A 24922-nucleotide genomic window follows, 5' to 3' on the forward strand; every position below is an offset into this window, starting at 1 on the left:
TGTGTAGGAGGACAGAAAGAAGCTGTATGCAGCTACCACACATTTAGATGCTGGGAGGAGAGGGAAGGAGAGAACGGGAGGCGAGGGGGCGGGGTGCAGGGGGCTAGTCTGTTGGTGAGGTCATGCAAGCTGCCCCGAATTTCAGGGCGGGAGACAAAAAAAAAAGAAGAACAGCCGAAGAAGAATTTTTAAATGCATACATGCAGGAGTGGGTTCAGGCTGTGTGATGGGGATGTCGTCAGGTTGATAAGGTTCTAATAAACTCAATTCCACACAATTTGACTTTAGATTCCGTAGCATCTGAATTGCAAGTTGATCTTGTGGAGATTTTAATGGAGATCTGAATACTGTAATTTTTCTTCATCGCCCTGAGACGAAACGGTAACAGCTTTAACAGAGTGGCATATCTTAGACAAAACCAGAAAGGGGCAGTAATATGTGTTTTCCAGGCACATAGTGCCATTTTATAGCACAAGCAAATAACTATGTTACCTTCAGTTGTTATAAATATTATATGTATATGTATCTATATATAAATGACCTAAAACAAATTTCACTTTGGAATTTAACGCCTCGAAATTGAGTCTTTATATCTTTAAAAACTCCCGCTCTTTCTGAAACTGGAAGTCATGGCAACAGCACTCAGTTAACCCTTTAACAGCGTTTTTCCACCAGGTGTTTGCTAATTGCTGCTGGCTAGTCGGAAGGAGCTGAGTGCTTCTCTGCGAGGCGGACGCTCAGACACCTGGAAGCTGCAGCTCCGAGGAGGCGCTTCGTCCCTGAAGGCGGGGCTAGGTCCACCCAGGCGTTCTGCACAGGAGAGTAAAGAATTTCTCAAGCATGAGAAAGAATCAAGGTAACACTCCAGGTATGTTGCTGATGAGGGAATGACTTTATAACGCGATGTGCAGCCTCAAAAAAAGTTGATTTGACACAATCCCGTTCCTTTCACACGGCTTCAGGAGAACACACCCTTTGTACAGAGCAGCGTATTTTCCAACGCTCAAACGTTTTGCAGTGTACTTCAAATGCACCGGTTGGAAACATTCTAAATTGATACCGTCTAAATACAGCAAGGAAAATTAGAGAAACTGCGAACATGGGGGCGTGATTGTGTTCTGCTGATCAAAAAGTGAAAAGAGTCACCGGGTTTATTTGCTTTAGCATCCGTTTGGGCACGCGGGCGGCCCGTTGCTGCACAGTGCGCGCTGTGTCTGCCCGCTGCTGTCTGTGTGCATTCAGTGTAAACTCAAACAGCCTAATGTTGGCCTGAGGTTGTGGAAAGGTGTGTCTCCCACTCGTCTCCCACCCAGGCTCTATTCAAAGGTGTAAATGCTGGCAGTGTGCGCCGACACGCGGACACACGCCCAGTCGTCCGCGTTTTCAAAGGAGAAAAGATTTAAACAGCTGATTTGCTGCCATTTTCGGCTTGTATTTAGGGCCGGGTGTTTTTCCTCCGCCGCTCGCAGATGAAACAGGAACATGAGGCTTACTCGCCATCATTCATGTCAGTCAGCTGTAGCAGTCAGATGTTATTTCAGGAAGGTAGACATCCCAGAAAATCTGATTACAGTTAAATGTAACTTTATTACATGTTGTGCCTTGAATTAAGCTGAACTACTTTTCATATATTTACCCCAAGCAATGAGCAACCATAGCGTCCATTTGTGTGGCAGTATAGTGTTCTTAATAGAAAGTTTCTACTTCACTTGAGGAGCTACAGTCAAGTTTGTTTTTCTTTTCCTCTGATTTTGATGACTACCCGGTGAAACATCAATACAATCAACAGAGTTCAGGCACGTGCAGAGGGGGTGGCAAAGGGGGCTTGAGCCCCTGCCCCTTTTATCCTTGATGCACCTAGTGCCCTTTTTGAAGTTTTCTTTTTCAAAGAAACTTTTTTTCAATTTATTTATTTATTTTTTTAATCTGCAGGTGGCCTGCTTGTGCCCCTCAGCAATAATACTTAGCTAAATATAATCATTTAGCAAAATAAACTCAGTCTAATAATGACTCTCAGAGCCTCCATGTTGTTCAGACTCCGGGTCTGTGTCCTCTAACTATCAAATTATGGGCAAGAATATTTTTTCCATACACTGGTTTGTAAATAAAAACGTAGGTCTGATGTTGACGTTAGAAAAACTGTTTCTATTTATATTTTTATAATCGTCCTTGCAATATCGGGACAAAACCCGCCTCGCAACTAAACTCAGAAATGCTTCAGCTGCAGAGAAAACGTCTGACTTTAACTTCATCATTCTGCTAATTCTCCCATTTCCTTTCCCTTTAAACATTTTTTCTTACTTTCTCCCTTTCTTTTCTCATTTCTTTTCCATCTCCATGTCCATTACATTTCAAATTAATCCAAAGCAACTTTTAATAAGGTTTGTATATATATATATATATATATATATATATATATATATATATATATATATATATATATATATATATATATATATATATATATATATATATATATATAGCAAATGCTGTATTCCCAATTAGTTTGTGAAAGTAAATCGTTTGTGCTGCACCTTGACACTCAAACACTCTGAGTGCCATTGTGGTGAAGAGGACATGTTAAACACAAAAACTAAACTTCAAAAGAACTGTTTTCCCCCTCTTGGTAGCCTGTTTAAGGTCTCGCCTCATATCAACCTGGTCTTGTCATAATCAGGCCTGGGTGAGACTAAAAAATTTTAATGGACCTTTTAAAAAATGTGCTTTCAAGATTTAACAAGGTGGTGTTTCTGTTTTCCCATAGGGTCAAATTGAGCTAAGTTGTCCTTAAAGGGGCAGTGTTGTGTATGTTTTAGGCACAACGTGCCTTTTCATAGCACAACAAAGTAACTATGTTACCTTCAGTTGTTATAAAAATGACTCAAATGAAATCTGACTTTGTAATGAAAGGCCTTGAAACCTCTGGCTCTTTCTGAAGTCCTTCACTCAAGAAGTCATCACAACATGGCTCCTCTATTAACCCTTTCACAAGTTTTTACCAGCGCTTCACTGAGAAGTGGCTCCTATAATCTGTCCAGCAGATGGGCAGTTCCACTAGGTGTCTGGTAAATGCTGCTGGCTAGTCTGAAGGAGCTGAGTTGGGGAGTTGCTGCTCTGTGAGGCGGAAGCTTGGACTCTGCAGCTCAGAGGAGGAGCTTCGTCCTCGAAGGCGGAGGTTGGGTCTTCCAGGCGTTTAGCACAGCTGAATGGTTGCCATGGAGATTAAAGGATTTCTCAAACATGCATGAAGGAATCAAAGCAACACTCCAATTATGTTTTTGATGAGAGAATAACATTATAACATGATGTAGAACTTAAAAAAGTAAATTTTACGTAATTCATTAAAATTACAGAATTCTTCCCTTTTTTGTTATTATTCAAGATATCTCTGATATTAAAATTTGCTTGAGGAACTGACGCATTTAAATTAACGTGGAACTGAATAAATCCCATATGTAATTAAACTAAGAATCTGTGGCCAACTGGCTTATTTAAGATTTCTGTAGAGTTCCATAATTATTATAAACACCTAAAAACATAAGAAGGAGCGAGTTAACCTTAGTTGTCGAGTCACGCTTTACTAAAAGTGTTCGGTTCATTTCTCTGCCGTCCAACCCCAGCTGGTTGGGCCTCGCTCCGGCCCATTTGCCGTCTCCAGTTAGCACAGACCTTATCTGTTGTAAGGACGTGCTGAAGTGTCCAGGTAGCCTGTGAAAGGGCTCTCTGAGCGGACGGGGCCGGCCGGCACAGAGTTGCCTGTGTTCCTCGGCTCAAATGATCCAAATATGAGAAGCCGCACGCTGGAAACAAACTGGAAAACTGCTGACATGGGTTTTGAAAAAGGATCATCTGTAAGCAGACTGAGGCTTTTTCTGGAGGGGGGAGAGGGGGGGGGGGGGTGACAAATTTCAAGCATACGCAAAGTGCTGAGGCATCAATTTTTCTTTTTTTTTTTCTAAATATTTGAGGCGATGGATTTTCTGTGTTCCTGCAGGGGCGTAGGCACACGTCTCTGAACCCTCTTCCTCACACACACCCTGGACTTCCACACACACACACACACACACGCACACGCCCTTGCGTACACATTGTATGTAGAAGCATGTGGTTGCGACAGGAACTCTGCCGTTGCTGGACACGTGAGAAATTTTACTCCAGGTTTTGTTCTGAAGTCGCATGTTAAAAGTATTAGGGTGCCCTAACACCTTTAACTGTATTGCACTGTTACAAATACAACAACATGACCAACACAAAGTAAGAGGAAAGTGATCCGGATTGTCAACATTTTTTTACCAGTACAAGTTTTCTACATATTTGTATTCAGCTCTCGAGAGTCAAGAATAAAATGAGCAGTGATTGGAAGCAGTTCTACCACATGATGCTGCCACCACTGTGCTGCGCTATGGGGAGAGGGGGTGGTGGTGTGTTCAGGGTTATTGACACTGTAAGTTTTCTTCCTTTTTCTGCATATAAGCCAAAAAGTCAAAGTTCAATCTAATGTGACTAGATCGTCTTCTTCAACATGTTTGCTGTGTTGCGCGGCGAAACGGAAAACACGGGTTTTTACTGGGGTTTTTTTTTTTTTTTTGTCAGTATTTCATAACAATTTGTGGCATAATTTTTACAGTTAAAGCCAGAAGTTTACATACATCGAATAAAAAGGCAGAAACTCGGGGGGTTTTTCACTATATGAAGTTAAATCAGTTTAAAAATTTTTTGTTTTAGGCCAGTTAGAATCACCAAAATAATTTCTATTTGCTGAATACCACAATATTGAGGGAGCACAGTCGTATACAACCAATTAGAATATAAGTCTCGATTAATGGGGGTTTCATTTAAAGCAGCCGCCTATGATGTACTTCTTACCATTCTGTGTCTATATTTCTATCCACTACAAACAAGGATAAGTGTGTGTGGGCGTGTGTGTGTGTGTGTGTGTGAGGGAGAGAGAGAGAGAGAGAGAGTGTTGACACAGCCTCTTGCAGCCTATCACGTAGCAGAGCAACATATTTCACAACCTCTGCCTAACTGTGAATGGCTGCTTTATAGCTGTCAAGTCTCGCAAACTAAATTTACACACTTGTACTAATTTACGAGCCGCAAAGCCCGTGAAGACCGGCGACAGATATGGACGAGATGTCAGAGCGAGCCCTGTTCTCCGGTGTTCTCCGAGCCCCTCTAACCCCCCGGCTTTTGATCTGAAAATAAACGTCGAGCGCAAATAAATGTTAATGTAAACAGATCTCACGGGCTGCAAGAAAATGGTTCACACCGAAAGACAAAATGTACTTAGACACTTGGCTTATGTACAGCAGAGATGCAGAGAAAGATTCTGTGAGCTTCCACGGTGTCTGTAATTACATACAAGGTGCTTGAAATACAGGAAAATGGTAGATATTGGGTGCATCACTTTCATTGTTAACACCTTCCTTATTTGATGGAACCATGAAATCCTTGCTTTACTAGAAAGCTGTGAGGAGTTTGTGCCCTTAAACCCAAGCATAGTTGACCAAAGCAGGAGAGCTGTGATCAATTTGATTGGTCCTATAAGACAAATGGAAGATTTCGTAGTAGATTAGCCAACGTCTGAATCCAAATCCTACTGATATTGTTTGGTTTATGGCCATAAGCAGGCCGTTCGTAGTTGAAAACCCTCCAGTGTTAATGAGTTAAAACAATTCTACAAGGAAGAGTGGCCCACAATTTCACAATGACGCAAAAGACCAGCAACCAGTTTTCAGGTTAAGGCGGCGACATCTTCTACAGCCATCTGAACATTTTTTTAAAAAATCCTGGAAGAAATCTGTAGGCAGAGTCAGCCTTTCAAATCAATTCATTTAATGGCACGTCTCAAAAATATTAAAGTTTGAATAACTTGTAAACGATCATGTCAAAGGGTTTCTGTAAATTCAAATTCAGTTTTAAAAAAAATACTTTATTGATTCCAAAGGAAAATTTAATGTTGCTATAATTTATACTATTTAAGGTCGACTGCAGAGTCATGTGAGTATTTTTGCAGAAATATAAAATAAATACAATTATGTCGGTTCCCAGTTCCAGTGTGAAGAGCCTTTATTTTCATCCAGGGCATGCAGTTCAACTACCACACAGAACGACTTTCCAGGACTGCTTGTTTGGATTCATGCCTGTTGCCAAGGAGACTGTGATTATCCTGACCCTTAGTGGAAAACTAGTTCATTCGTTTCTTCTTTTGGGGCAGACCTATTCACAGATGTCCAATACTGAACCAGAAGCAGTGGCGAAAATTCTGATGGAAGTAAAAAAAAAAAGAGAGATAATTTCTTTTAGCTTTTTTAGTTAGGGCTAACTTAAGTTAGCTACACCGCTAGGTAGCACTGTTGCTGTAAGATGGATGCAGTGAACAATGTTACCTGGCTTTTCACCTGTTAAGTTGGATCTTAAAGTACATTGTGAGTTTATTTCGGGAAACAGAAATTAATACATGGATGGAAATAAAAAAAGAGATAATATCTTTTAGCTTTTTATTTTATTTTATTTTTTTAGCTAGGGCTAACTCAGATTAGCTAAGCCGGTAGATAGCACTGCTGTCCAGAAGATTGGATGCAGGGAGCACCTTTACTTGAGTTTTCCCCCATTATCATATCATATGACGTTTGTTAGAATTTTACAAGGTTCTGATGCTAAACATTTTAACTGACTAACATTAACCTATCTGTTTCAACTCCCTTGAGGAGTGAATGTATAAAGGAGCTTTATTAGATGCTGGGAGGGAGAGGGAGAAAGAGGGAAAGTTGGTTGCTGGTTTTTAGTGAACACTGCCTCCTTATGTTGCAGCGCACACACACTTCTCTGGTCCCTGTTGCATTATGGGAAAGAGACGCTCCACATGTACTGTACCTGACAGGTTTTCCAGCATCAAAAAGTGGCTACGTCCATCTGTACGGCAGCCAGTTCTGACTTAATAGAGATCTGAGTGATCCTGGTCTTTCTGCCAGTTGGCTTGTTTTAGCGGCTTGCAGTACTCGAGTATATTTTATTGGGATTTAATACGACCGACCAACAGAGAGAATTGGACAATTGCTTAGCAGAGTAAGCAAAATACATGGCTGCAAAACCTTGAGGCCAGAGCAAAAGTTTCCTTTCCTACAGGACAGTATGTCCTGTAGTTAAAAGGGAATTGTTTTAATCGAAGCACGTTGCGGCCCGGTCAAGGTCCGGACACAAATTCAGTTGAGAAACTCTAACAAAGCAAGAAAATAGATCTTGAAAGCATTTGAGAATTGACACAGGGATGTTGAAGGCAAATGTTGACCATGTTTTTTTGCATTTTTTAAATTTTATTTCTTGAAAACTATTTTTTTTTCTCCCTTTAGTGTAACGAATAATAGAACATCACAAAGTACTACCTGTATTATTTTGTATTGGTTTATTATGCAAGATACTAACACAATTTTTCAGTTTTTAGCCAAATACTTCCTATGTTCCTACTGAGATTTAAGTTTCTTTAAATCTACATTTGTCAAGTCAAGCCACACAGTCTACGAAAGGTGTAATACGACCAGTGTAGATAAAAAAGGAGGAGTAAATTTGTGGCAAAAACAAATCCGGAACTTTGAGAATAATTCCGGAAATTTTCTAGAAAGAACAAGGAACTTTCTGAGCTATAAAAGTCAACAATTTGCTAGAAAAAACCTCTGAAATTTTTAGATTGACCCCAGAAATTTTCTAGACAAAACAAGGAAATTTCGGAGCTCCAAAACTTGAAAATTTGTGACAAAAACGTACAAATTTTGAGAACAACCTCAGAATTTTTCTAGAAAAAACATAGACATTTCCGAGTTCTGAGAGTCAAAAATTTGCAAGAAAAAAAAATCTGAAATGTTGAGATTAATACCATAAAAAATGTTAGAAAAAATTTGGAAAGTTCTGAGACTAATCTGAACGTTTCTGAGTTTTTTTCCCAGCAAATTTTCTACTTTTGAAAATCAGACATTTCTGTTTTGTTTTTTTTTTTCTTCACGGAAATGTACTCCACTTTGTTTCTATCTACAATGGCCCTAACACGGCGTCGTCTTCATACTCAGTTAAACATGCTTGATTAATTGAAACTTGTTGACAGTGTTGCACTATTTCACCAAAGCGGATGCAGCATTTTTGAAAGCGCGGTGCTGTAATGCAGCCAGGTGACCGCTAGATGGCGGTCACGGCGCTGACTTAATAAAGCGTTTTCTCGGCGGTGGGGGCAGAAAAGGACGGAAGGAAGGAAGCAGCTCGGAGCGGCAACAGCCGAGCGACGGCGGCGGTGACCGGACATGAACTTTAGCGAGCAGCCTACAACTTTACTCAGAGTTTAGAGAGAGACGACGGAAGCAGCAGCAGCAGCCCCTTCCCTTCACCTCTACTCAGTCAGGGGAAACAAGGAAGTGAGGAGCAGGCAGACTCCCAGTCGTTTCCCTCCGGTGAGTCTCTGTTACTTAAAGGCTTTGTGTGTTCTCCTCATGGTAAAAGGCTTCGGGCTCTGAAAGGGAAACTGCTTTATTTACTGTGCAGGAAGAGACAAAGGCAGACCACCCTGTTAGTGTTTGTTAACCACAGCGTGTCTACCTGGAGCAGGCCCCGTTCGGATTTATTAAGTTGTTGTTTTCAACCCATTCGTTGCCTTTTGAAGCCCTTTGGGCAGTGACTTGAAACAAGCAGCTGGACACCTGTAATGTTGGGCTCTGACATAAATGGAGGATTGATTTCAAAGACAGTGAGCAGATGGACACATCGATGCTGAGTTGGCTGCTTTCTAACAACACGTAACGTGGACAGAGCAAAGCGAAGCGTTCCAGTTTCAATACGTCTGGGAGTTTTTAGAACATTTTTTAAAGATTATTTTATTACGTGGAAATAATTTCCCAACATCTGTGTGGCCCTAAATTTAAAAATGATTGCTAGCAGAGGCATTCAGGACGTTTTCGGCTACGTGCAAAAGTTGTTTCTCGGTATTTAAAAGCTTGTTTCCAGAGGCGGTTCTTGCATGATTGGGTGAGCCTCTCTTTCTGTCACTGGAATCCAGTGTCTACATAACACTTTTTATAGTGTTTTGCAAGTAGTACAAAGCTTTTATAACCCCCCCCACAAAAAAGTGTTTTTTTTTATTTATTTATTTTTTTTCAGTGTATGCAAATCCAGTTGAGGTCTTTTCAGTCTCATGGGGATGGTCACACTCCTTAAATAAAATGCAAATGTAATTTAGCGCCACACAACAAACTGAGAATGACATCACACATTCATTAACATTCACAAACAGTTTTTGTTATGTTTTATTTTGTCTTAAGATTCCCCCTGGAGTGAAAGTCACATCACACACATCGGCAACTAGCTGTATTTTTGAATTTCAAGTGGAACATTATAAAAAAACAAAAGCGATTGCTTTGAGATGCACCAATCACAACTTTGAGGTCAATTTCCCAAACTGAACTTTTTTTTCCTTCTTTTATTTTTTAATGCTTTAACCCTTCGGTATAGATTTCATTATTTACATCAGGAGTGGCGGCATAGCAGAGCAGCCACTGTACAACATTTCTGAATGACAAAAAAATAAAATAAACTTTAGTCTGTCGCTAGCATCTTGGAATTTGCAAGCTGCGTTACGCAAACAGCAGCTTTGTGTTTATATCCTGCAGAATGTTTTTACAAAAGTCTAGCAACATTTTCATATTCAGCTGGTTAAGCATAAGTTTGAGCAGTTTTGCTGTAAACTCATTCAGACTTCTTGTTATCTCCTGAAAGTCCTGCTCTCTCTCTCCCTTTCTTGCAGGGACCAAATAGTATTAAAACACTACTTCTCTATTTTTTGGCGTGTAATGTATTGTCAGTTGTTAGCATGACATTGTCGTAAAACTGTCACCTTTGTACCTTCTGTGTATTTATCTTTTTTTTTTTTTTTTTTTTTTTTTAGATTACCGTAGTTTGTCCTCTACTTTGCGTTACATAATCTTCATATTAAATGCTTGGAATGCATAAACACTGCAAGGTTTTTAGTCGTCGGCTTAAAAAGTTTTATAAACACTCCTGAGATTTTATCTTGGATATTTTGACGATGGTGAAAAAAATAAAATAAAATAAATGACTCTGTTTCTGGCCACCTAATTTCTTAACAGCTCAATTCACATATAGGATAAGGAGTCTGTTTTGCTGATGTCTGCATCCTGATAACTACCGTTTTATCTTTTCCGTACTGATATCTTCATGGAGTTTGCCCACTTGATTTTATTTTCCACTGCATCTAATTATTAACCGCTTTTCTAATAAATGAGTTAACAGCTTTTGACGAGAATAAGAAACATTTGCTGCTTTTCTTTGATGTCAACAACCTTTTTTTATTCCTAATAATTTTCTAATTACGCTCGTGCTTCTCTGCTCAAGACGTGACCTCGGTTACTTCCAGACGTACACAACTGTTTATGGTCCCCGGCTGATGGGGACGGGAGCTAATGGCCGGCTCCTACCTGTCGTAACCGCCACATTAGCGAGCTATGGCAGACAGTCTCAAAGGTTAAAAGCTTTTTGTGTGTGTGTGTGTGTGTGTGTGTAACCAGTGTCGTGTTGTGACGGAGACACCGAAGCGTCCCCGGACCAACAGGTGGCAGCTGATGTCGCTCATCAGCTCCTGCTAATTTATTCATGAGTGATTAAAAAGGGTTTTGTTTTTCACAGGGACCAATCTGCCTGGCAGAGGAAAGCCGTAATAAAAGTGATTTCTCTCTGGCGGCTTTTTATTTCTTTTCTTTTGTCATCTCATTAGGAAGAATTAAGTTGCTTTATGACTTGTGTCGAGCTAACCGGCGTCAGGATGTTGGCGTCTCCGTTAATTGGCGAACACGGCTCGTGTTGGTGCATATAAGCAGTTATTTTGTTGTGTTTGATGTGAACTAAGATACGTTAATGCCTTTAAATGCATACACACAACGTTTACAATATTCCCACTGTTTAATATTTAAGCCTCAAAGCCACGAAGTGTGTTGTGTTTGCTTTCGTAAAGCGATACAACACCGAGGACGCAGTGCGAGACTGGTCTCAGCTGTGTTCACACTGAACGTCTGAAGAAAATGCAGAACAGACGATCCAAAGTTTCTCCACCGGTACTGTTTATACATGTAGTTAACTGCTGGAAAGGCTTTGCTGAATATCTCCTCGTGTCGTGGGAAGTGATTCAAAGAAAGCTTGTGGAAAGTGAGCGGCAGGACGGACAGTCAAGCACGAAAGATGCAGAAATTACCTTGCAGTCCTGACAGAACTCGCTTGCCTGAAAGGCTCTGGCTGCTCGCACAGCAGACGGACGGTTCACTTGTGTGTTTTAACGTCAGGAAAAAGCATGATTTATGACACCATTTAATTTCCCTTTGAGGTGAATGATGTATTGAATTGAGCCGAATTGTGAGCATCTGCCGCAATGGCTGTCCAACTGGTGAAACGCTACATTGGCATGAAACATACAGACATGTGGTTTTATATGTATACACAACAGAAAACGCATTTTTTGTCTGGTTTGTTAATACTCAAGACCTGGTGTGTTAGTGACTGTAGTGTGGTATTTACTGTTTCAGAAGGAGGAATTTCTAGCAGCCAACAATCTGGTTGAGCCAAAAAAATACTCTGCTCTCTGCATTCACTTCTGTGGGTCAAATATTATCGCTCAGATTTTTCTCCTGTATATTTGCAAAGCTTCTGTAGGAACCCAAATGTGTGATGTTTGCGGTAGTAGCTTCGCCTTCACCGTACCGTACCATTGTCCTATGGACCTACAGCTGAAGGCAGGCCAGAAATGGTGCAGTACTGGTCCTACTGGTCCTGTGACAAGGAAAACTGACAAAATAGCATACAAAATGGACACATGCCATGCTGCTGAGTGGAAACAAGGCAATATAGAATCAGACATTTGTGTTCTCTCATGAATTCCCCTCAAAATGTCTCTGGGTGGGTAACTTTAGGAGTTCTGCTGGGTCTGCTGTGCTAGTTCCTAGGAATGTGTGATTGTAGTTCCCTTCCAGGTATTTTGATCCTACAAATTAGGTTTCTAGATGGTATATATCATCCAGCACTGTTTTGTCAGTATGTCATGCACTGAAGTAATAAAATCAGTCCTTCCATATTACATTTAGTCCTCCTGAAACAGAACGAGCCATTGCACTTCAGTTTGTGTAAAGTATACCTAAGTGTTTTGGTAGGAGTGGTGATGAGGCACGAGCAAACGAAAGCTGAGACACTTCCTGCCTTGTTCGCTATTCTAATGATGAGAATAGCCTGGTGCAGGTGGCGTAAACAGTTTTTCATTGGATGGTTCTGCCCGCCTTTCCAACGTGTACCATTGAATCTGCTTGGTTTAGTTAAGTCCGACTCAGCATTCACATCAAGCTTAGGGTTATGTCATTTACGAGTTTATCTCTGTCAGTGTTCAGTGACCCCAGTCCTGCAAGAAGGATCTGTGCTTTAATGCGACCTGTCATCGCCTGAGAGGTTAGCAGTGATGAGTTATGTTTTGGAGGCGGGTGGTTGGGGCGCGTGTCGGTGGGACCCATCACAATCCAAGATTGGGCTCCACCTCCTAGTTCCTGTCCTGCAGAGGACACGGTTATTTCTGGGTATCAAGGTTAGGCCAGAGTGGCATGCGGGACCCAGACGAGGTATGTCCGGGCAGAAAGTTCAGAACACGGGAGGGGATTGAGTCGACTCTTCAGCTGCCAGAATCTTTAACCGGTCCTGTGCCGTAATCTCCATGTACTGTATGCGAGTGGAAAGGAATTTTTTTTTTACAAAACTTACCTGCTTTTGACAGTCTGCTGTGAGAGGAGTCTTCACCGGAGTGCATGATAGGTGTTGAAAAATGATTCTTATTTAACTTTATCACGTTGGCTTCAGCTCAGTGACAAGGGAACAGGTAAGCAATTAAAATTTCATTGATCTGAATAGGATTGTACGGCAGGTAAGAGGTTCCCACGCTCAGTCTTAATGTCCCGGGAATCTCTCCTGATTGTTTACAGTTACAGTACATACTCCTCGCAATGGGTCTTTCAAAGGGTAACTCGAACTGAACCTTGCATCAAAATGTCTTGGACACGAGTGTGTGTGTAATATAATTTGGCAGCTAAGCATTTCAGTTTCTTTTTTTAGTTGTTCTATTGGATCAGTTCCCATTTGTGTGTGTGACTTTATGTATATGGGTCTTGCATGTCTTGTTCTTGCACTTAGGGCTTTGTGATCATTTCCCATTTTCTTTCCTATTAGAGATAATAGGTGTAGCTTGCTAAATATTATTGTAGTATTTTGTTTCAAACCATAATTCTGCTCATGTTATCAAACACTCAGATAATGAGCAGACATTTTTGCAAAACAAACTAAAATGGGCTCAGATTGGGAGTAGTATTGAGATGTGTTCAATGGTTCTTAATAGTAAAAGCATATGTTGAAATACTTTTTTCTTTTGTGACATAAATCAGATGAATAGAACAAAAAGTCCCATTTTTATGTGGAGACAATGGCACAATGAAGACGGTCATTACAAAGACTGAATGTTTCTCTGAAGTTGTTGAAGAGACAAAAAGAAAACTGGTTAGAAAGCCAACAGCAGTGATTGATGATGTGCAGGAATTTCCAGCTATTATTTTTTGTCCTCGATTTCTTGTATTCCCAGAATGTTAGGAAGTCGGGATCCACGGCTCCTTGGAGGAGGATGTGTTATGGTCTGATGTAACCAAACCACTCCCTAAATTTGTGGAGCAATGCTAGAAGAACACCATAGCAACAATGAAAGAAGCAGCAGTAGCATCTAGATATAAATCTGAAAGGAAATTTGTGTGGTGTCCGGTGAAGAGTCATGGGACGTTGAGGCTGTTGGAATAATGTAGGCAAAATGTGACATTTAATTTATGGACTTCCTGGTGACTCCATTTAAGAGGGAAAAGTAGGTTAGGAACATACATTAATAAACATAACAGTCTTAAAAGTAGTGGCTTCTCAGATGGACACTGGCGTTATATGTTGCAATATAATATACACACACGACTTAACCAGAGGATATGCTGACTCTGGCTGGAATCTTGTTGTTATGGCAACAACAAACAGCAGCACGAAGTCTTTAGAAACCGAATGTGTGGACTCAAACGGAGTAAAAGATGTTCTGTCAAATTGAGTAGTGATCAAATGTGGTTAAGATTAAGACTGAGAAACCTGATTTGAATTTACTTTTGTCTCAAAACTCAGTTCATAAATAATAAACAATTAGCTCCTGCACTAATAGCTGAGGTTTTAAGAGGGACAGTGAATAATTAAAATTGTTCTTTTTTTTTTTTACAATCCCTCTACTGGCTCTACTTGTGCTACTACATTTTAGCTTGTGTAAACTTTTTGATAAACAATTACCAGTGTCTGTAAACATAATTTAACATTTTTTTACTGTTGTAGATCTAAAAAAAAACAAACAAACTTACTTAGTTTACAAGACTCCAAAAGCAAATCAAATCTGCATAATCTCACATCAACTCCTAACATTGCAAACAGTGTGAAAGACCTTCCAACTATGGGAAAGAAATTAGCTGGTAAAATGTCACATTTTTCATGCTTTAGATGTACCAGCTTTAGCACACCTGATTCAAATGGCTAAATTACCTCCTCTGTATTTCTATGAAGTTCTGCAGAGGCGTCATAGTAACCCATTCATTTGAAAAAGACGTGATGAACAAAGGGCAATATCTATAACAGACAGGAGACGGCCTCTTGAAAACTGACATTTGACATCAACTCTTGCCTCAATTCCACTAAGCAGCATGGGTAGGTGTGGTTTGGTACACGACTTTGTCTGTTTCCATTGTAAAATTGGGAAGAAAAGATGGTTCTGGGTAGGACACACTCTAAGCAAACCACCAACCAACATCGCCAGACACTCTTAGGCAAGCGGAAGAGAGGCTGTTCAAGAAAGACCTGATGATGGGGGACGGCAGTGGCACAGAGGAAAAGCAAGCCACCTGTTGTAGGTCCGTAGGACAATGGTATGGTATGAATAGGTCACACAACACAGTTGATTCATTTGGGGGCAGAAAAAGCTAGATGATTGCAACAAGTACAAGACATATTAGTGTGTCCCCTTTGTCATTGCATTAGTATGATTCAACATTTGGCATTTAGGTTTAACCCCTGGCTGCCTAGTAAAAGTCCAACTGGCTTGGTGGAAACACCGTCGTAAATACGTCAAAGCATAACGTAGCTTACCCAACTTCATCGTGCCATACCGCTCCTTAGAAGAGAAGAGTTTGTACGCCATGAGTTCTTGAAGCTGTTAAGACAATTGAGTTTCTTTCTAGTCAGAATTTTGATCAATTGGAGTAAACCTTTTCTAGACATCAGTAGTTTTCTGACCTTATTTTTGGAGAAACTGGGTTTCTTTTGTTCTGCTGATCTTATACCATTGGTATTCATTTCCCAAATAAAACGTGTGTCAACACAGTGATTTCTAAGCTATTTGCTTGACCTAGTTTCTTAACAGGTTTTTCTTTCTTTTTTGTCCTTTTCTCCTCCAGCACAAGATTATTTGGTGAGCAAATGTAGACACATGGGGCAAGGTGTTTCTAGGCTGAAATCTCCTTCCATCTACCTCAACAACTCTCTCTTTACACTCGATCTACCTAGGCTTGTGCTGTGTTGAGTCCACCATCATCACCGACCTCAGAAGAGGCCAGCAGGATCCCTTTTTGCTTCGTGAGCAGATCTCTCCGGTATCAGTCAACCGCCGTCAACGCTAGCATCGTTAGCTGAACCCCTTGGTGAGGGAGGGTCCACCTGAAGGAGTCATGTTTCGCCCGGGTTTGTAATGTCCGAGCCCTGCAACGGACCCGGACCAGTCCAAGAACGGGGGCGGATTCGTCGAGACGTGCCCCGCTTTGTGATTGGCTGTGAAGAGGATGAGCAAGACATGGGCCAAATGGAGGCTGGCATGAAGAACGAGATGCTTCATCAGGACGACATGGAGGTGTATGAAAATGAATCGGTAAGTGAAAGAAATGAATGACATCATGTTGCTACCTGGTAACAACCAAAGGGGTTTTGAAAAAGAGCCAGTCATATCCTGGCAAAAGGAATCAATCAAGTTTATTCTTATAGCACATTTCAGCAGCAGGGGGCTTTAAATAATAAAAACACAAAATTACTAAGTTATAAAGAAAACCCTATACAGTCAACAACTGAACAAACATTACATTTTGATGAGTACCAACATCAAAATCATACATATCAAATAAAGCAATGAAGTCTTTAAAAATCAACAGAAGAAGAGTAACATTCAAACAGGGGAATAGATAAAGAATTGGGACAAGATCTAAAACCTGGCTTGGGAGCAGAGCAGTAGATGGATAACTGTAAGCCAGCAGGGCTGTTTGTGGTAATTTTACACGGTTACTCTTAAACGCCAAGTTTCCTTTCAGCATAATGACTTTATGACCCAGAGTAGCTGAATCCCGTCAACAACAAGCGGTACTAATAAAAAGGTTGGATCAGTTACGATTACAATGGTGACATTTTCAGGCGTACTGGAAGATCAATGGCTTAGTTAATAATCTGATAACCTAATCTCCGTCTTCCAGGAGCTGTGAGACAGAGGAGTTTGTTCATCTTAGAGAAAGTCGCAAAATAGATCATAATATCCTCGATAGTTTGGCTTCAGAATAAGGTCCACACACTCCAGACTTTTCACCATAATTAACAGGCTGTTGTGTACAGTATGAAGCAGTGACAGCTGCCATCTTGTCGAGTCTCTTGTACCATCTGGCTCCTCTTCGTTTCTCCACTGAATTTCCATTCGCTGCAGTTGCAGCAGCAACATCCAGAATCGGACACATTTATTAGCAACACTGTGAAATAAAAGGAGGGCTTGTGCTACAGCCAGTATCAAGTCTGTTCATGCAATGAAGAAAAATTATAAATTAAATGAACACCACCATAAGTCTGTATTTGCTACAGCCTTTTCCTGACATCAATGAAAAAATAACCATTTTGTCTGCAAAGGGAGGCTACGTAGAGACGCAACATTTAGATTCAGTTGTCTTTATTGCCATGCGGTGAGGTGCAATGCTGGTGAGGCACTGACTTAATCATAATCAGATATACAAATGTAGACCACCTGCATGTTTAAGTAAGGAAATTCTGCACATGTTGACAACGCTGGAAGGCAAAAAGACAATTCTTTTATATGCCATCCGTAGCCGCGCTGCATTGAGTTAATGGAATAATAATTCCGTTAACTCACTGAAACTTGGAAATTCAAGTAATATTAACTTCGTGCTGTGCTCCACGGCAAAGGGAAAAACCATTGAAGTAGAACTCAAAACCGCGCACACACAGACTCGTTGCCATAGCAACTGACAACAACGGCCCTAAAAAGACACTGAAATATTTCCCACAGAAAGAGCAGAACACTCAGTCCGTTGCAGTAATGTGGTTTTAGGCTTAAAGTTTATTTTGCGATTATTAAGTGATTGCTGTGATAAGAGGAGAAAACTATAAATATATTGCTGCACTTTACTGTATGGCTAGCTCCATGGCTAGTTCCCTGTTCCTGTCTCTTACTCTGCAGTTGTGGAGTCACAATGTCTGGGATCATGAGCGCCCCCTGACATGAGGCAGGAGAACTGCCTGCCTCACCTCGATTCTGTTCTCTGCCGTTTCTGATCGCTCCTCAGCACAGGAAACACGTTACACACACAGTTGATGACAAAAAACACTGTACATTGTATACATAAGCTACATTATGGAAAATCAGTTCATATATTAAATGTTTTTAACCATTTTATTGGCCTTTTCTGTTTCCTTTCATTATGAGGTTAATTAATAAACCTCCACAAACTCTTAGATTAAATAAAAGTAACATAATCCACAAAAAAGTTTCTCACTTTTCTTTAATTGCCTTCTAAAAGATAGCTGCATGCATGGTTTTGACGGCCAGTATCCCATTTATAAAAAGCTACGTTTGTTCTAGGTTAATGAACATAAAATTGATTTTACACAGCTTGACAGTAGATTATTTTTTAATAGATATTTATTACTGTCATACATAGTATCCTAAAGTTGTTATTCAGTTGAAATAAAGTCCGACAGCCATGAATAAGCAACGCTTCCTGTTTGCATCGCCTGCCCTTGTCCCTTCCACCAGCCATCAGAGCGACAGATCGTTGTGGGCATATGTGCCATGGTGAAGAAGTCCAAATCGAAGCCCATGACTGAGATCCTGGAGAGGCTCTGTAAATTTGACTACATCGATGTCGTCATCTTCCCTGAGGAGGTGATCCTGGAGGAACCTGTGGAGAAGTGGCCGCTCTGCGACTGCCTCATCTCCTTCCACTCCAAAGGTAAACTCTGCATATCCATTACAGTCAGCTGAGTGAAAACGGTGGTGTTTAAATAACTATATGCAGTTTTTGTGCTTCCTCTGACTTTATTTTAAACATCTCCCTGACACTAATCCAGCTTCCAGGTTTTATTTCCATACTTTTTATGGCGATCTCTGCGTTTTGATGAATGAGTTTATCTTAAGAGTTTCAAGTCTGCAGAATTCCCAGGCGACCGTAACAATCTATAACTCAGGTCGCAGTCAGTTTGTCACATGCAATGTTTTTCCACTCTATTTTTAAAAACGTTAGCTGACGGAAATAAGGGAACACGATCGTCTGTAGATGCAGTTTTTCCAGGAAAGAGAGAAGACAAACCTCTTGAAGAGTCGTACGACCAGAACCACAGAAACACAGTGCGATTGTCTCTGTGAATCACTAGTTGCTGGTTCTGTAAATAAACTGATTTATTTAAAAAAAAATAGCAGTTTGAGTCAAGCTGCTCTCTAGCAAAAGAAATGCTGTTTTTTATTTATTTATAAATTTTTCAGTAAATCCTTGTTATGTCAATTCAAGCTGATCTAAAATGTGACGTATTCTTTTGGTTTCCAGGTTTTCCTCTTGACAAAGCTGTGGAATATGCTAAGCTCAGGAATCCAATGCTCATCAATGATCTCAACATGCAGTATTTTATTCAAGACAGGTGAGAGAGGCTCAAAAACGAGAACAAATAAACGTTCAGTACACGTTTGATGGGACTTTGATTATAGCAACGGCAGGAATATAGCAGTTGTTGTTTTTTCAAAAACAAAAGGGAAAAACAAGACAAACTTCATAAATTATACCATAAAAATCTGTGAAATCAGTCGTGTTAAAATTCAAATTATTTGCAAAACTTGTCTTAACCCTTGACTTAATGCCTCTTTTTGAATGTTTTAATATTTAAAGTGGCAATGTCAGTAAAGCTTAACAAGAAGTTATTTCCTCTGACAGTTAAATTTGGAGATTACATTTTTTTTCTAATTTGCAGTTTTTGGTTAAAATAATAATAATAATAATTTTTTTTAATGTTCTTTTCTTGTCCGGTTCTGGCTTGTAGTTTGGAAATCTTTTCCAAGTCTTACGAATGAGCTGTTCTTGAGAAAATGGCATAATTGCTGTTTTTACAGGCTTTCCCTTTATTCTCTTTAACTTCCTAGTCTTGGTAACACAAAGAATCACTATGAATGTTGCATAAATTCACTGTATTGTGGTTGACTGTGACATTATTACCAATATTAGGAGGGAAGTGTATCGGATCCTTCAGGAAGAGGGCATCGACCTGCCTCGCTACGGAGTGTTAAACAGGGACCCTGACAACCCTGAAGGTGAGAACATTGTCGTCTTTTAAAAATAATAATAATCCCTTTTAGTGAAATGATGCAGATTGTTTATGCAGATTAGCAGGAAAGGATTCTAAATGCACGTTTTTTATTTAGAAATAAATGAGTTTGTTCCAGAAAATCTACAGCGAAATCTTCTTTAAAGAGGCAGTGTTCTGTAAAATCAGCTTTTTTAAGTTTAACTTTATGTTCTAATGTTATTCCCTCATCAAAACCATTCCTGGAGTTTTGCCTTGACTCTTTCATCCTGGTTTGAGAAATCTTTTAATCTCCATGGCAACCATTCAGGTGTGCAAATCGCCTGGGTGGACCTAGCTCCGCCTTTGAGGAAGAAGCTCCTCCTCTGAGCTTCAGTTTCCAAGTTTCCACTTCACAGAACAGCTCTCTCCTTCAACTCCTGCACTCAGCTCCTTCAGACTAGCCAGCAGCAATTAGCAAGCAGCAGGTGGAACTTGAGCTCATTATAGGAGCTTCTTCTCAGTGAAACGCTGGTAAAAACGTTGTTAAAGGGTTAATTGAGGAGCCATGTTGTGATGACTTCCTGTAGGCGGAGTTTCAGAAAGAGCATTAGTTTCTTAAAGAGACAAAGGCCCAATTTTAAGGCACTACATTACAAAGTCAAATTTCTTTAAAGCCATTGACAGCGTTTTTATAACAACTGAAGGTAACATAGTTGCTTGATTGTTCTATAAAATGGCACTATACCAGGGGTGGGCAACTCCAGGCCTGGAGGGCCGGTCTAAACAACTTTTAGATGCATCTCTACTTCAACACACCTGAGTCAAATAATGAGGTCATTAGCAGGACTCCGGAGAACTTGACTGCACTCAGGAGGTGATTCAGCTGTTGGATTCAAGTGTGTTGGACCAGGGAGACATCTAAGAGTTGCAGGACACTGGCCCTCGAGGACCAGGATTGCCCACCCCTGCACTATACATAATGCTGCCCCCTTTAATTAAAGTTGATATTTTTAGATTTGCTTGGTTGCTAAGGGATCATCATGTAACGGTAAGTTTATAACTAAATCAGTTGTGTTTCTAACAAATCCACATTTTCTCATGTTATTATTTGCTGTTTTGACCGTTTCTTCATGTGTTCACTGGTAAAGACTTCTTGTTGAACCGCCTTTTAACACGACCGCTGGCTTTGTGCAGAGTGCAACCTGGTGGAGGGGGAGGACCATGTGGAGGTGAACGGGGAGGTGTTCCCTAAGCCCTTTGTGGAGAAACCTGTGTGTGCGGAGGACCACAATGTCTACATCTACTACCCAACGTCTGCTGGGGGAGGCAGCCAGAGGCTCTTCAGAAAGGTAGCTGCTGTCAGCCTTATCCATTAGTCTGATTCTCTGTTTTAAGATTTAATTTTTGGAAAATGTGGATTTCTTTATGTCTCTCACCAATGCACTTCTGGTGTTTTCAGAGCAATGTTAACCCACACAAGAACTACCGTCTTGTTTTACAGCTGCTATTTATTTCAACTTTGATTTCAGGTCAACTGACAGAAGAGATTGTAGAAATAAAAGCCAGTTTAAAAAATATTTGTCATTTGTAAAGGTTTTTCTTAGGGACAAAAAAAATCAGGAGGGAAAATAATTCAATTAAAGTCGGAAATCAAATTTGGTATAAAAAAATTTGTATTTTATTTTTAAACCAGCAATAATGAGTATTAATATGCATCCCACCAGACTTCTCCATAGAAGTTGGAATCGATGCTCCACAAAAGGCCGTTGATGTTAGTTGTGCTTTCTTTTCAGCCAATGCGTTATTGACCCAAGCAACTTCTATAAAACACCATTTCAGGTTTTCTATTTTTGTATGGCCTGTGTTTATCGCTATATTTTTGTTTTAGATTGGAAGTCGCAGCAGTGTCTACTCCCCAGAAAGCAACGTGCGAAAAACTGGATCATACATCTACGAGGAGTTCATGCCGACTGATGGCACCGATGTGAAGGTACTGTGTGGACGCTAGCCTGCCTTTTGATTTTGGCGTGAAGGGCAGAGTGGGTTTGTATGGAGCTAAATTAGGCCCATAAATCATACTAAAGAAAATGTTTTGAATCTGAAAATAAATTTTTCTAAACTAAAAAAAATTTTCAACTGAAAAAAATGATGAAATAAAACTTTTTTTGAATCTGAAAAAAAAAAATAACTGGAAAAAAAGAAATTTGAAAATAAAGAATAACTTTAAAAGTACAAAAATAAAAAAAAAGATTCAAAACAAAAGTAACTCTTTTTCCAAATTCAAAATTAATTTTAAAATTTCAGATTTTTTTATTTTTATTTTTTTCAGTTTCAAACTGCAGGCCATGCTAGGTGTGGGGGCGGGGCTTCAGATGACATCATGACTTAAAGCTCCACACAGCAGCTGGACAAAACATTCCCCTGTTGCATTTGGGAACTGTGGGAACTTAGAAATATCTTTATGACATCACCAGTATTCTATGCTACAATAATATAAAATGCTTCATAACACAAGTGAGGCAGCTCAAAAAGAAATTTTGGTGCCCATTTAGCTCCATACTGAATAAGCTTGTAAGTACATATGTTTTAAAATTGTGGGATGGGGGAGTTTTAGATATTTTAAGTCATTTTCTACCTGCGTGCTTCACCCGATGGTGTTAGGTTTACACGGTGGGCCCAGATTACGCCCACGCTGAGGCCAGGAAGTCTCCGGCCCTGGACGGTAAGGTGGAGCGAGACAGCGAGGGCAAGGAGATCCGCTTCCCCGTCATGCTGACCGCCATGGAGAAACTGGTGGCTCGCAAAGTCTGCCTCGCCTTCAAGGTACCTGGAAATTATTCAGCACTTTTTTATTTTTTTATTTTTTTTAAATTTAACTCGGAACTTCCTGTAAACTTATTTCTGAGCAGCAACGAATCTGAATTTGTAGGTGAGACCCTGTAATGTTCCAGGAAGCTGTTGAACTGATTTGTTAAACTTTGTTGGACACTTGGAAGCAAATTTGCTTTGTATACATTGTATATCGATAAGAATATGCTTTAATCGTTACAAAGAGATTTCAAACACATCTCCCAGTTACATAAAAGCTGTACCAGATGTTCTGTTTATTCCAGATCCTTTGGATTCTCTAGTTTCTTTTCCTCCTTATTTTTGGTTTAAACTCAAAGTGCTGCTGTTTATAAAGTTGTTGGGTTTTTTTTACTGTGCCTTTTTGTTCAACATGCCAGTCAGTTATAATATAGACATGTATACAAAATAAAAAGTTAATGTATAGATGTGTTTGGTTTTTTGTGGGTTTTTTTCAAAGCAAACTGTGTGTGGATTCGATCTGCTGCGAGCCAACGGCCATTCCTACGTCTGTGACGTGAACGGCTTCAGCTTTGTGAAAAACTCCATGAAGTACTACGACGACTGCGCCAAAGTCCTGGGGTAGGTGGCGCTGTGCTCAATAATGACTCTTAGTAAGATGAGATCAAATAAAATAATCCTTTATTAGGCTCACAAGTGGGATATTTAAGTAAATATGACAGAAAGTGAAGAGCAGAAAATGAGTAACAGAAATGGAAAACAGAATAAAAAAAAGAAACAGTACAGTGTGGACAAAAATGCACGGTGAGGTTCATAGCCGGTGAGGCACTGACTTATTCATAATCAGAATCAGATTTACAAATGTAGACCACCTGCTAGTCCATGATGAGGCCCAGCCTAACCTGACCACAAACACCATACAAGCTAAACTAGAAAAGTAAATATGAAAATGTCAATGTAAATGCAAAATACACATATATATATATATATATATATATATATATATATATATATATAAAGTGCAGTTAGTGAGAGGTTGATCAATCCCAGGTGAGGCTCAGCTCGCTGCTGCCTCACCGGCTTCGGAAAAATGCGAAAATTCAGCAATTTTGAAGAAAAAATAATCACAATTGTTTAAGCTAAATAAAAAATAAATACTTTACAGTACAAACCATGGGGTGAAAATAGCAATATAGATTATTTTATCATTATATTTTTCCATTTTGACAGGTGAGGCTGTGCCTCACTTGCCAACCCTCACCGCACGTCACTGATGCATTCATCCACAGACATGCGTATGTAATTGTAATTGCACACTAAACAGTGTAAATAATAGTCTTTAGAATTCTTTACTCTTGTTTTTTTAAATTTATTTATTGTTATTACAGTTGCATTTAAGTCTGTCACAGTAAGATATTAAGTAATTAACTTCAACCTTTGGAGCATCGTACATAACTTCAATAGTCTGATAGAAACTACATTAAATGTTCTCAGGGAATCTAATTTATTTGCCCCATTTTAAAAAAGAAATCTATTTTTATGGTTGTTGTTGCAATTTTGAAGCATGCTGATCAGTTGTTGTGTTTTGAATGAGCTACATGGATAAATCAGACGCTGACCTCTTCACCAGGAACATGGTGATGAGAGAGTTAGCCCCCCAGCTGCACATCCCCTGGTCCATCCCCATGGAGGCTGAAGACATCCCCATTGTCCCGACAACCTCAGGAACCATGTATGTATGATGTAACACGGGGAAGACATTCCAGCTGCCTTTGACAGTCATTTATATCATTTAATCTCTACAAAACATAGTAGATCTCTCTTTTAAACTGTCAACGTTGAATTACATGGGCATTTTAACTTATTTTATTTCGGGGTATCAGATTAAAGTAGGTGAATACAAATGGCTGCCACAATGTCCAGTTTTTAGTTCTTTTAAGACCATTTTGTTCTTTGTGTTGCTCTGTTGCATAAAATCTGACTAAATCAGTTGCAAAATGACAAAATATGAAAAACTTCAAGAGTTGTGAATACTTTAGGAAGACATGACGGTTTGCTTGTGGGTTTGTAGAGCTGGATGTATTTTTTATTTATATAAAATACATATTGTTTAAATTTTTTCTTTAATTGCTAAAGATTCACATAACAATGTTTTTATACGGATGAAGTAACTGGGATAAAAAGCATTCCACAATAATTGCTGAGAATTTCTGATCCTCTGACCTTATTAACTGACAAATAACTAATCATATATATATATAAATACCGTAAACAAAAGAATTTTTACATTAATTCTTGTCCTTTTCCATCTTAACATTTCTTTTAAAAGGATGGAGCTGCGCTGCGTCATCGCCATCATTCGTCATGGAGATCGGACCCCAAAGCAGAAGATGAAAATGGAAGTCCGTCATCCTCTGTAAGTCGCTTTCTT

General features: G+C 39.7%; 1 protein-coding gene across 14 annotated transcripts in view; it reads left to right on the top strand.

Annotated features, from left to right (window-relative positions):
- The first annotated feature begins 8223 nt into the window (after positions 1–8223).
- The window catches only part of LOC102227875 (inositol hexakisphosphate and diphosphoinositol-pentakisphosphate kinase 2-like), a 52433-nt gene continuing 35734 nt past the window's right edge, over positions 8224–24922 (top strand). For 8 of the 14 annotated variants that reach the window (XM_023342965.1, XM_023342967.1, XM_023342969.1 and 5 more), the window contains exons 1-11: positions 8225–8441; positions 15652–16009; positions 18167–18362; positions 18954–19044; positions 19623–19708; positions 20878–21032; positions 21572–21673; positions 22345–22506; positions 22991–23112; positions 24122–24223; positions 24821–24907. In XM_023342965.1, coding sequence (XP_023198733.1) covers positions 15833–16009; positions 18167–18362; positions 18954–19044; positions 19623–19708; positions 20878–21032; positions 21572–21673; positions 22345–22506; positions 22991–23112; positions 24122–24223; positions 24821–24907 — 1280 coding nt within the window. In that variant the 5' untranslated portion in view covers positions 8225–8441; positions 15652–15832. Of the gene's footprint in view, positions 8442–12677; positions 12908–15542; positions 15557–15651; positions 16010–18166; positions 18363–18953; positions 19045–19622; positions 19709–20877; positions 21033–21571; positions 21674–22344; positions 22507–22990; positions 23113–24121; positions 24224–24820; positions 24908–24922 lie in introns of those variants that run through there. The other 6 variants (XM_023342980.1, XM_023342993.1, XM_023342985.1 and 3 more) reach the window with 4 other exon arrangements.

This window comes from Xiphophorus maculatus, chromosome 2 (genome assembly GCF_002775205.1).
Source record: "Xiphophorus maculatus strain JP 163 A chromosome 2, X_maculatus-5.0-male, whole genome shotgun sequence".
In the NCBI taxonomy this organism is placed as follows: Eukaryota; Metazoa; Chordata; class Actinopteri; order Cyprinodontiformes; family Poeciliidae; genus Xiphophorus; species Xiphophorus maculatus.